The sequence below is a fragment of the Sebastes fasciatus genome, chromosome 4, assembly GCF_043250625.1.
Source record: "Sebastes fasciatus isolate fSebFas1 chromosome 4, fSebFas1.pri, whole genome shotgun sequence".
NCBI classification, from domain to species: domain Eukaryota; kingdom Metazoa; phylum Chordata; class Actinopteri; order Perciformes; family Sebastidae; genus Sebastes; species Sebastes fasciatus.
In genome coordinates this window covers 32,519,483-32,532,595 of record NC_133798.1, presented here as the reverse complement: position 1 = coordinate 32,532,595, position 13,113 = coordinate 32,519,483, and the positions used below count along the sequence as shown (strand labels likewise).

Genomic DNA, 13,113 nt, shown 5'->3' with positions numbered 1-13,113 from the left:
TCAAACAAACATCCTCTTCAGCTGTCTCAAATTTAACTTGCCATTTGATTATTTTATGCTGGAAGACAGCACAGCATGATCCACCACAAGTTTGAGTCCTCAACTTTGTGTTGTTTATTAGGTTGCTATGTGACGAGCCCTCTGCTTCATCAACTGAAAAAAAGCCATTAAAATACCTACAGTAGGAGGGCAGTATGACTATTGTTTTCAGCATATGTGTGAGGTTATATTAGCGGGTGGCTGTGGTTTAACAATCTGTACAGGATACGACACCCTCTGTCCTTTACAGTGCGACCCTCTCATCGGATATGGAAAAACACACCCTCAAAAAAAAACTTTTAACAGGGAAAAAAAGAAAAAATGGAAGAAACCTCAGGAAGAGCAACAGAGGAGGGATCCCCCTTCCAGGATTGAGAGATGTGCAATAGATGTCGTGTGTACAGAATAACAGCAAAATGAAAATACAACATAGCCAATCCATATGACAACAATTAATACATATGTGAACATGTGAGAAGGTGGATCCAGGAGGATGTCAAGCAGCTTCTCAGCGTCACCAAACAGATGTGTGTGTGAATGGGTGAATGCTGACATGTAGTGTAAAGTGCTTTGAGTGGTTGGAAGACTAGAAAGACACTATATGAATGCCAGTGCATTTACCATTCATTAGCTGTAGTGGGCTCAATACGCCTTTGTGCAGACCTGAGCTGCTTATGTGAAAACATTTTTGGACAGTCAATCGATTAAAATATTTAATCACGATTAATCGCATGATTGTCCAGTTATTTGTGATTAATCGCAGTTTTTATCTGTTCAAAATGTACCTTAAAAGGGAGATTTGTCAAGTATGTAATACTCTTATCAACATGGGAGTCGGCAAATATGCTGCTTTATGCAAACGTATGTATATATTCATTATTGGAAATCAATTAACAACACAAAACAATGACAAATATTGTCCAAAAACCCTCACAGGTTCTGCATCTAGCATATTAAATATGCTCAAATCATAACATGGCAAACTGCAGCCCAACCGGCAACAACAACTGTCAGTGTGTCAGTGTGCTGACTTGACTATGACTTGCCCCAAACTGCATGTGATTATCATAAAGTGGGCATGTCTGTAAAGGGGAGACTCGTTGGTACCCATAGAACCCATTTTCATTCACATATCTTGAGGTCAGAGGTCAAAGGGTCTCCTTTGAAAATGGCCATGACAGTTTTTCCTCGCTAAAATTTAGCTTAAGTCGCGACAAGCTAGTACGACATGGTTATTATCGCATTAACTTTGGCAGCCCTAATTAAAATGCAGTTCAGTTAAATGCATGTATTATATTACAAACCCGATATTACAGGAGGAGTCGACAAAATAGGCTTTTGTTTTCAGTCAGCTTTAAACACGTAGCCAAGGAAATTTCACAATGTACGCTGATTTGATCAGCGACAAGAGAACAGAACAGAAAAGATGACATAAAAACTGACACAGGTGAAGTACCTGGAATAGCTTATGAGATATTTCGCAAAACTCATAAGATCTTTGGTGATAAATACAGGTCTGAACAGCCAAGAGTTGAAGATGGATAGAGAGATACGGTTCATTTTTCCCTCTGACACATGATGCACAACTTAGGGCTGTGTTCAGTGCTGCAGTTGAATGCTCACGGACTAAAATGGACAAAACATTCAGATGTTTAATCTTTGTTATTTTTTTCAAAATTAGACTGGCATTTAGTGATACATGTGATAAATTTAGTATTTTTTTTATTTTTATAATTAAAGTTTCAAAAAAGATACTGTAGCAGTAAATACTTAAAACTTCTACCTACATCTTTCTGGAAAATAAGTTGCGTATTGGAGAAAAATACAGAGAGACTGTTAGCAAAATAATGTATTAATCTATGTTTTTGTAACCTTATCTTTTATGTTCTATGTGCCGCTGCTGTCTCAGCCAGGACACTCCTGTAAAAGAGATTCTTAGGGCCTTTCTCAAAACGGAGCCTCCCCACTCCCACTGAACTCCGTTTGTAGTCACACTCACAGCTGAATGAAGCACCCTTCTTTAAGCTGTATGGTATAAATACAGGGACGAACTTTCCTCTCTTTGACGGAAACTTTCGTAACGTTTCGTAACCATGGTTTTGTATCAAGGGGATCAGGGGATGTGCAAAGGTTCACAGTATTAAAAATAAAAAGAATATGCAATATACAGAGAAACAGAGAAACAAATAAATAAATAAATATAACATACTCCCATGCTTCTGTGGCGTATTTCTTTTCTTTTTTGTAAACATCTTCTCGTTTTTAACTCTGACGTTTATGAACTGCTTGGCTTTTGCAACAGTCCCTGTAAATATACAACACTTTACAATCAAATGAACACGTCTACCGTTTTCTAGACTGGATAAGGGTAGATTTGATCCTAAATACAATGTAACCTGAAGTTGGTAAATATCCATTTAGTTTGAGCGGTTTACGTTTGTACGGGTAGTTGCACAGAACTTACATTTGTACGGAGTGTGTTCCATGGCAAACACAAAAAGACGTTGCACATGGCCAGTAAGTCCACATCGATGCAGGCTCGCTGTTGGAGGGTTATATAACCCGTTTCTATTCCCCGCCAATTGGTTTGGGATGGCACTTAATACGGCTGACCCTCCTCGCAAACACGCAAACGGAGTGGAAGTACATGACAGACCAGTACACCATGAATTGAGCTCACACTAAAGGGACAAAAAGAGGCATCACATCCTTTGTCCTACGCAGCATCCAGCTGCTTAACAAGCTCTGATCACATGGTCTGAACTCTGCACTTCCTCTGAACTTGCACCTGAACCTGAACTTCATGTCTTTTTCTGATGCTGATGATATTAAGTGCTGTCATATATGATTGTTGATATTTTGATATTTTTTTATGCCTTTTTGTGCCAAGAGAATTTCCCTAGAGGCAACAAAGGTTTCATTCATTCATTCAATCACCCCAACAGAGCAGGGTAAATCTGCCTTTTGTATCATGCCCTGCAAGCCTGGAATGAGCTGCAAAGCAGACTTAACTTGTAATCTTTACCTCTCTTGACATGTTTGAAAATCTGTTTTTACAGAATAATATTGTTGCTTTAAACAAGTGTCCTTATTTGCCTTGATTCTTTTAGCCTGATTCCTGTTTTGGCATGCATTAATGCAACTTGTGATTTCAGAGGTTGTAGCGGGCTCGGTTTTAAAGCTAGAGTCAAGATCATATGAAACTATAAAACCTAAGGAATCCATTGGTACCAACCATGTCATACTAGCCTGTCATGAAAGAGGCTAAATAACGCTCCAAAATTGCGCTAAATTTTGATGAGGAAAAACTATCATGGCCATGATCAAAGGGGTCCCTTGACCTCTGACCTCAAGATATGTGAATGAAAATGGGTTCTATCATATGGGTGCCCACAAGTCTCCCCTTCACAGACATGCGCACTTACGTTATGATTTGAGCATATTTCTTTACGCTAAATGCAGTACCTGTGAGGGTTTCTGGACAATATGTCATTGTTTTGTGTTGTTAATTGATTTCCAATGATAAATACATACATACATTTACATAAAGCAAGCATATTTGCCCACTCCCATGGTGATAAGAGTATTAAATACTTAACCTCCCTTTAAGGTACATTTTGAACAGATAAAAAATGTGTGATTCATATGCAATTAATCGTGATTAAATATTTTAGCCCTAGTTTTTTGTTTTGATGTTATCTATCCCCGTTTTGTATATGAACCTTTTTTACTTGCTGCCCATCTTGACCAGGATTCCCTGGCAACAGGGATATTATATCTCAATTGGACCTTTCTGGTTAAATAAGGGATAATTAAAAAAATTAAATAAAAATGATATAGACCACTTTGAATTACTAAAATCTTGAAAATTAAGCTGACTGAAACCGGTTAGTAATTATGGCAAAAAAAAACATTGTGGCTATAAATTACACTTTAGCCTAAAAACGAATCAGTGTTCAACGTGAGATTTGGTGCACGGGAGACACTTACATTAGCCAACCTCTCCAGACTGGGAATATTGATGGCAGCGTCAAATGGGGTAGTCTCTTTGTTAATCCTCATGGCTTGGAGGACATCTTTCAGCGCACCCTCCAGGTCTCTTTTCACTTTTGACAATTCATCCACTACGAGTTAACACACACAGGAGGGAACAATGTCAGTGAAACTGTGGCCTCTGATGTATTTCATTCCTTTAAAACAAACTACAATAATAATCCCTGCAGAACATATTCTCTTAATCAACAGTACAAATGTCCATGTGAAATGCAAATCAGATGGACAGCAGGGCTGTACTTACATTTGATGTGAGACTGGGTCTTGTGAAGTTCCAGCTCTCGCTCTTTCTTACTCAGTTCTTTTTCCAGGTACTCATTCTGCAAAGGAAAGTTTATCACCAAAAAGGTAGCAATGAAAACCCTAAAACCTTTCAGCTGCAGGTGCAACATGTATTGTGTCAAATGTGCCGCCACAAACCCGATACAGCTCTTATGTTACTTGTATTCTCAAATCAATTTAGACTGATACTTACATGTTTCATTGTAAGATAAAAATGCGTGATGTATAGTTTGAATGCTAATCACAACTCATTAAGTTGTTTTGCATAACACAGTTTTTACTTTCTACTAGATTTACCTGTGTTTTTTTTTTACGTAACCCTGGTAACATGGGATACTCTGCTGCTTTCTTTACAATTTAATGTACGAGTTACAGATATCCATGTAACCATTTCATGTCATGGCATCCTTCTGACATCAGCATCAATTACTAATTCAATAATTACTAGGATACATGACATCCTCTGATTCAGTACTTTTAGCACTTGTTAAATTAAAAGATGATGAATTTAGGAAATATCCATCTATATATTCCACTTCCTTCTTAAATCATTATGCATTTTAATGGTATTCAACCAAGTCTGTCTACATCCTCGATCTAAAGCAGACTACCGTCAATAAATAATGCTCACATAAAATGAAACACTGAACACAAACAACGCATGTTATTGGTTATAAAACACAAAACCACTGTGCTGTGGATAGCAACCAGCTCTAACAGTTAATTAAGTCTGTGGCTTTAACAGGAAGTCGCTCTTCTTTGAAACACTGGGCCATGATTGAAGTTGACATGCGAGAAGCTTACTTTGCGTCGGATCTCCACATCTGTGTAAGTGCTGCTTTGTTTAAGTGACAGCTGTACAGTTCTGCTGGGCCTGACGTCCTCCTCCAGCAGCAAGCTTGACTGTGGGATCCCTATAAACACAGCTGATTGTTAGTAACACTTTAGAAACAGCACAATGTGAACATATTGAATCTTTCTTCTGTCCATATAACAATTTTGAAAGGGTAACAAAATGTTAAAAAGACTAAATATTTTTGTTTTTATTTGCCCACGGTTTGAGGTATCTGCCTCTAGGACTTGTTGGAATAAATGTCTGCCATCTCCCCAATACAATGGAGGCAAGTGTAATGTCATTTGTTTCCCAGGATAACATCAATCACTGTCAACAGCTTTTATAGGAACACTGTTCTTGTAAAGTAATGCTCCTGTTGAATGTTTTATATCAATCATCATCGCATTGCAGCATTGAAAAGTGATAAATGATTTATCTTTTTTATGGTATGAGCACCACAAACAAAACGTGTTATCTCAAAACATGTTCAAACTAGAAACGTGCACTTAGCAGAGAGCAGATTTCCGCCAGGTGTGTCTCCCTCTCCCCTCTAAATAAAGAAGAGTTGAATGTCACTCAATTGCCGCTCCCGGCTCGCTTACAGTCAATATGTCGGCGAAGATAACAAAAACGGGCATTTATCCATCTTGTATCGTACCTAACGTTGCCTAACATATCAGGTGTGGAATTAATCTGCAGATGCTCCGATTCAAAGTGAGATCAAACTTTTCTATGGATGTCAGTTTTGAACCACAAAAAAGGCCAAAATGTGGCCTGCAAATGACTAGGTAAGGCTTGATCACTTGCGGCCTCTACCGGCCCGTTAAGAGAAGAGAGGAGTTAGCAGTGAAGGACGTTAAAAAAAAAATTGTTGCGGACAGACAGACACAGACACATGACCAAACACATGAACCCCCAGGATTAAGCCTGGTGGAGATGTGTGAGATTTGTTTGTTATCACTATTATGTAGACATATTATTTCTTTATATTAATGTTGTCTCTAGGGTGGAGGCTTCAGATAAGCCCAGTGGGTGTTTTGCCTCTTCCTGCACCGTCTATTATTTATTTATTTTTTGTTATGTTGTGTATTCTTAAATTGTGCAAAATAAATAAACATAAACAAAGATGATAAACCCACATATAGCAACATGGTTAGATACCACTAAAGGTAATTGAAAGAAAATGCTTTGACCCAAATGGCAGACATACCGGTATGTCAAACAACAGTGCAGAAAAATAGAAGTTAGGAAAATATTTTTTTTCAGCAATAGCACTAGAGATACAATATCAAACAGACAGATGGAAACACCCTGAAGTAGCCCAAAGTATAAGGTGACTAAAAATGGCAACCATATTTTCAGTGTCGGCAACCAAAAGTTGATTGTTGAGTCCTGCCTTAAGGGAAAAACCATGGCAAAAGATTGTTAATACAATAATTGGTGTTATTCAATTTTTATTCAAAATCTTTGGGTCACCTCTTTCCTTCACCATGTGTCTGATTCGCTTCTTTAGCTCCAGTCTCTCTTCTTCAAGCTGTTCAATCTAGAAAGAAAATCAAGCAGTGAGGTGAGAGGTGCTCAGAAAACATGGTAGTTATAAAAGCAGTGGTTATGACCTTTGTAATCCCACTTTACCTCTTTGGTGAGGACTTGGTTTTCTGCTTTGTACTGCCGCTGTCTGAGATCTTTGGCTCTCCTGAACGCTTTCAGATCCACTTCCTGCTTTGGTTCCAGACCTTGAGCGTCACGACAAAGACCAAATAAACAAAAGTAAAATGAATTGCATTGCTCCAGGTCAGACGGTGTCTAAATAGACCGAGAGTAGCGAATAGAAATGTTTTTAAAAGAACTGACCAAGTTTTTCTCGGAAATCCTCGTTTTCGTCCATGAGGTCATTCATTCTCATCTCAAGCTGGTTGATCTCTTTGGTTATGGCCTCTGCCTCAAGGTCTCTCACTTTAATCTGATTTTTACACTCTTTGATCTCTGCGATGGCTGCTTCCAGGCCATAAATGCCCTGTTGTACAGAAACAGAGCTGTGATTACTCACACACGCCGTCTTTTTCCTGGTCCGCACACTTTTTGTGGACCAGGATTAGACATGGTGGAAGACAAACACTTAGCTTGTGGACCAAAAAAGCGTGTTGATCACACCATAGTCACAGTCATTTCAATGTCTATTGAGAGTGACAATGGACAAGGGGGAAAAACACATAAGCTTTGCGTCTGGAAAGTCTCAACTAATTAGATTTGGATTTTTAAATTCTTAGAAAAAAGCCAAAAGTTAAAAAAGGAGAAAGAGAGGGTGTTTGTAGACTCACAGCCTCATACTGGCTCATGCGGTTTGAAGCCTCAATGAGTGCTTTGTCTTTTTCTTCAGCGTGAGCTTCTGCAAGCTTTACCACCCGCATTGCGTCCGCGGCTCTCGTCTCTGCAGCTTCCAGCTTGTACTTCAGCTCTTCCGTCTTTCTCTGCTGTATGGCCGATGGAAGGCCTTGGACAAGAAAAGGAAATTATTTCTCTAAATGCAGACAAAAGTGAACATCCGGGGCTCCAGAATTTACATGCCAGTCCCTCTTGTTCACCTCATAACAAACATAAGTAACTTTGCAGACTTACATACTTAACTTAAGTTCACCTGTATTTAACAGCCACAGAATTTGTTAAAGCTGCTAAATGCGAGATTGGGAGCATATCTGTTTCCTCTGCACGGCTCTCAACATGGTGACAGCTGAGCCAGCGGCACATAGCTAACAGTGATAACAGTGACAACTACAGCAACACTCCACTGAACCGGCGGGTGGGTGTTACGCTTCCATGACGGTGTTATCAGCTGTAACCTGTAAAAATAATTGATAAGAATTCTGCTTATGGGAATACCCCAGTTTATTCAAATCAAACTATTGTCTTAATCTGATTACTCTATATTTGTGTGCATACATGTAAACCAAGTCACTGTATAGCCGCAAATATTTATAAATTTTTTCTCTATAATTTCACTTGAAACTGTTTTAGGTTTTCAAATAAATGAGAAAATACTGAAGTATTTAATTCACACAGGAGCTTACAAAAAGGGACTTCACCATGTGGTTATTTCATATAGGCTATTTATGTATTAAATTATCAGAAAACAGTCTACACGTGATATCATGATCGAGATATGAAATTACCTGTATCGTGATAGAAGATTTTGCCCATATTGAACCTGCCGTACTTGCATTGCACGAGTGAGAGAATAAAGGCTGATGAAAATGTGTTGTAGTGGTCACAACTCAAATAAGGGAGTGTTAAGATAATTTTGGACAGATTATTGTCTGACCTTAAGTTCATGACAATTATCTTTGGTATGAAGGTTATCAGTTAGGAGTCTTAAGCAGTGATCCACCCACCTCTGTCTTTCTTCGTGGACGTCTTTAGCTCCTCGATGAGCAGCGTGTGCTTCTCCATTTCCCCTGTATACTGCTCCACCTGCTCACTCAGGATCTTGATTTGATTATCTCTCTCTTGGACGGCCTTTAAGACATTCACCAACAATTTAAAATTAGGCGTAAATCATGTGTAAGAATGTGCACAGCTGTAGCCCACTGAATCATCTGCACTGTCATCATTAAGGAAATATATGAAGTGAAATGACAAAAAATGGGGAAGCTGAGGTTGAGAGGAGCAGAAGAGATGGAACTTACACTGCAGAGCTCATATATGACCTGGCCCAGAGCAGCGATAGAGAGATGGAAAGGGAGGACAGGTTGATAGAGCATGTCAAGGCAGAGAGAGAAAGCAGAAAGTAGGAAAAATGACCGATAGATGGAATAACATGACATGACAGGTCAGGGTTTCCCTGCTTCAAAGGACACAAATAAAAGGCATGCACACACAATGACTTTCTGTTTTGTAATAAGTATTTTCGTCTTGGATATTTTAATGATGCTTTACCAAAAATAATTTTAACTCTTGAACATCTTTATGTCTTGCAGCTATTACTGTGATATATTAAAACATAACCACTTACTGTAATGATGTTGTGAACTAAATAAAATTATGCTTTTATTTACAAATATTTCTGTCAGCACACTTCCTTTCAAAAACACATGAATAAATATCAATTCTATGTTAATGTCATACAAATTTATAGTACTTTTTTTCCATTAATAACAAATGTTGTGTTGGAATAGGCTCTGAATGTGCCGACTATATCAAAGTTTTGGGACAAACCTGCTGCAAGGCAATAATGTTGCTTTTGTCCATGTCCAACTGGGCTGAGCGCAACTTTTCCCTCAGATCACGGATCATCTGCTGGTACACCAAAATGTCATCGTCCTTCCCAGAGAGCACTCTCTGTGTGTGAGGAAAAGACATCATGTCAACACAAATGGAAGGCTCATGATGGTCCTGTGGAATAGTTCAACATAGAGCCGAACTTAATGATGGCAAAGAAGTGTGATGATGTGCACATTTACAGGATTTTTAGTCGCAGGAACTAATGAAGTAAATCAAGGAAGTTAAGTTCCTTGAACACATTCCTATTTACGCTCCTGTCATCTCGTAAGAACTGTGAAGTTTCGCCAAATAAGTCCAATAATGCATTTAAAAAAACATCAGCTTTGTTTGAAATAACACAGAGACACAGTCCTCGTCTTAGTAGTACGACGATGATGTTTGAAAGGATATTGCACAGGAGATGTGCAGAGGTGGAAAAGTAGACTTGAAATGCCAGAACACCTGTCTCCAGTGTAGTGACAATCTGCTGAGTGTTTCATAGTTTTTTATTTCCTTTTTTAGTATGTGACCGCATTGATACTCTTCTCTTGCTCGCACACTCCCTGTATTTAACTTTTTTAGTTTAGTTTTAGTTGTTAAATCCACTACATAGGCTGCGTTTCCACCAAGAAGGTCCTGGTAATTTCAGTCCCGGGACTACTTTTCAAGAAACTAAAACTTCAGCCCATCCTTGTCTGCATTTCCATAGCGATCTAAAGACCTGCGAAGATTAGACAAATTAGTCCGCTGACATATGCGAAAACAACATGACATGAGACAAGGGCTGCTGGTGATCGCAGCGGTAAACACAGTCTGCAGCCGGCAGTTCAGTGTGTCCGCCCGTTTCATCTAAAAATCACGGAAAAAAAAAAAAAATGTAGGTTTTGTCTCACTGCGACGACATTTACTGCTGCATAGTTTTTACTGATGCACGTAGGATGAATGAAATGCAGAGGAGGAAAACCGTCTCTCTCCACAGTGAATCGTCTGTTGAGGGTTTGATAGTTATTTATTTGTGCTTTAGAACATAATTGCTGTGAAACAATTTTTTTTCCCCTCTCATTCATCGCCACACAGTCTGTCTCTTCTAACGTTACCGCTCATCCTCTCAGCTCGCTGACCGCTCTCTCTCTTTCTCTTATTTTTCTGTCTTTTTTAAAATGAGTTGGGAAGCCGGCAGCAAAGTTTAACTTAGCCTAGCTTTACTTTTAATGTTATCAAAGAGAAATGCTCTCCCCTCCTCCTAAATCGATACTACAGTACTTCCTTGTTTTATGAATGAAGCGGTACACAAGTTGAAGTAGCGGCGCTGTGTGTGTTTGACCAATCGGCCACGATCATTCCTGCAAACCCCACCCCCACCCTGTACTTTCAGAAAGTAGTACCCCCCCCCAACCAGGGCCTTTTTGGGGGGTAAAATGTCCACGGAACTTAATTTAGACACTGGTCCCTGCGGTCAAAATTCAATGAGTTCCTCAAAAGGTTCCTAGTTCCTGGGGAAAGTTCCTGCGATCAAAAAGGGGCTTTAGATTGTTTTTTAATGTTAATAAAACCAAACGAGATTCCCATGTGATACTACTGGCAACCAGTGCTTGCTTACACTGTGACTGAAGTTGTACAGAAGTTGTGACCGCCTTGTGGGATGTCTTTGATTAATCAGTGACACTCGGTACAGCAAACTTCACCCAGATAGTTCCTGGGCCTTTAAAAAGTAGTTCCCCCCCCAAACAGGGGCTTTTTTAAGGGGGAGGAACTAAAATTTAGAGTCCTGTCCCTGCGGTCGAAAGGTTTAAAATTCTTCTCCCCTCCTTTATTACAAATATCTTTTAAGGGCATCTGGCTTAAAGATATTAACCGACTGTTGAGAGTTGCAGACATTTGATTAACACTCACCTTCCACTCCTCCACTTTGGCATTGACTGCTGCCATAATTGGATCCTCCTCTTCAGTCATGCCGTGAATCTTATCTGTTAGCTCTCTGACCTGCACATTAAACAAACAATCCATAATATATATGAGTATATAATAGCATTAACATTCTTCTTTTAGTATGTGATAACCTTTGAGTGAAATGATAACTCATCTCAGCATGAACTATATATTATACAAACCACACACAGATAAAGGTTGGGAACAGAATACAGGAAAAACAAAGAAGTTCACTGAGGAGGTTCCTTACTTGCAGCTTTGCATGATCCCTCTCTTTCCTCAGCTGGTCCATAATGGAATCCGTCTGCTGCACAACAATCTTCATCTTGTTGTACTCATCTGTCATCTTCTCCATCTCCCTCACCGACTCCTCCAGACTTTTCTGCATCTGCTCGTTCTGTGTCTTCAGGTGTATGTTTTCATCCTCCGCTCGCTAATGGACACCAAATAATAGAATAAACTTAATTTGTGAATGCATATTTTCACATGCTATGCATCAGAGGTGCAAAAAGCAGGTCATAAAAACAGATGAAAGCCTTAAAAAAATGGTAAAATGTTTAATTATCAATTGAAAACAACACTGATCTTGCATGTTTTTGGCAGTACACAGACTTTTTCCCTTTCGCCAAGGTCCTCGGTGGTTCTATATTTCTCAAAGACTAAAGCGTCGTACTATTGCTCGGCTTTCCATGTAATGGTCTGTTAACTCATTCACCACATGGTGGAGTAGATAAATAGATTTCCAAGTACCTGAAGGTCTTCCAAACACTGGTAGAGTTGTCGGTTGGCCAGGTTGAGCTTCCTCTGGGTCTCAGCGTTCTCGTCTTTGGATGAGATCGGTTCTTTCTGGTCCAGCTCTCCGCGATAGAAGTCCACATCCTGCTGGAACTGCTCATTCTGTTGTGGTGCAGGAAGGACAGAATTAGTCTCAGAAAAAGAACTGGATCCAATGCCCTGTGGTTGTACACCAATCTGGAGACACTACATTTGATTATAAACAACAGATTTGTCTTGTGCTTGGATCTGAAACTGTTAGTCACGTAATAAATCATTCAATTGACAGAAAACGAATACGCAACAACTTTGATAATCTAATACTTTTTTCAACACTTTTTGATGAAAAAAATATCTGGTTCCAGCTTCTGAAATATTTTTATCTTATATAATACATTGAACATTTTGGGGGTTTTGGACTGTTCATTTGACAAAACATGTAACTTTGAAGACATTGCCTTGGGCTGTAATGTGCATTTTTTCAGTATTTACTGACATCTTACAGGCCATTATACATCTTATAATGCTGATTTATTTGTATCATGTTTCTACCTTCCTCTTTGGTCTGTATGCTTAGTTATCATATACATACTACATAAACTCTCACAGTGTCTTTACAGGCCACCTTACACTACACACACACTTACACGAATTCAAACCAGGCAGAGGCAAAGTGCGGCTCGCTGTGACTAACCCTAACCCGCACACGAGAGGCATGTTCATGTTTTTCAGACAGGAAGAATTTTTTTGTAACATAGGTCAACATGTCACAGGAGTAACAGGATATCTTTACTGATTGGCTGCGGGTCCTCTCTGGCCGCACTTAACCGCTAAAAGTTAAATTTCTCCCAACTTTTGTTTGGCCACACCTCGCCGCAGAATCAAACGGCAGCAACTCGCTGAGCTCGGGAGCGGCCGCTGCAGCTTTTCATAAACATTGCTTG

General features: G+C 39.3%; 1 protein-coding gene across 8 annotated transcripts in view; it reads right to left on the bottom strand.

Annotated features, from left to right (window-relative positions):
- The window catches only part of cep290 (centrosomal protein 290), a 42,594-nt gene that overhangs the window by 25,167 nt on the left and 4,314 nt on the right, over positions 1 to 13,113 (bottom strand). For 4 of the 8 annotated variants that reach the window (XM_074633683.1, XM_074633687.1, XM_074633684.1 and 1 more), the window contains 13 exons: positions 12,146 to 12,292; positions 11,646 to 11,828; positions 11,360 to 11,449; positions 9,422 to 9,544; positions 8,893 to 8,913; positions 8,599 to 8,722; positions 7,531 to 7,703; positions 7,064 to 7,226; positions 6,845 to 6,945; positions 6,686 to 6,752; positions 5,179 to 5,288; positions 4,337 to 4,412; positions 4,030 to 4,163 (listed from right to left, as the gene is read on the bottom strand). In XM_074633683.1, the coding sequence (XP_074489784.1) occupies positions 4,030 to 4,163; positions 4,337 to 4,412; positions 5,179 to 5,288; positions 6,686 to 6,752; positions 6,845 to 6,945; positions 7,064 to 7,226; positions 7,531 to 7,703; positions 8,599 to 8,722; positions 8,893 to 8,913; positions 9,422 to 9,544; positions 11,360 to 11,449; positions 11,646 to 11,828; positions 12,146 to 12,292 (1,512 nt within the window). Of the gene's footprint in view, positions 1 to 4,029; positions 4,164 to 4,336; positions 4,413 to 5,178; positions 5,289 to 6,685; positions 6,753 to 6,844; positions 6,946 to 7,063; positions 7,227 to 7,530; positions 7,704 to 7,847; positions 7,981 to 8,598; positions 8,723 to 8,892; positions 8,914 to 9,421; positions 9,545 to 11,359; positions 11,450 to 11,645; positions 11,829 to 12,145; positions 12,293 to 13,113 lie in introns of those variants that run through there. The other 4 variants (XM_074633685.1, XM_074633688.1, XM_074633686.1 and 1 more) reach the window with 2 other exon arrangements.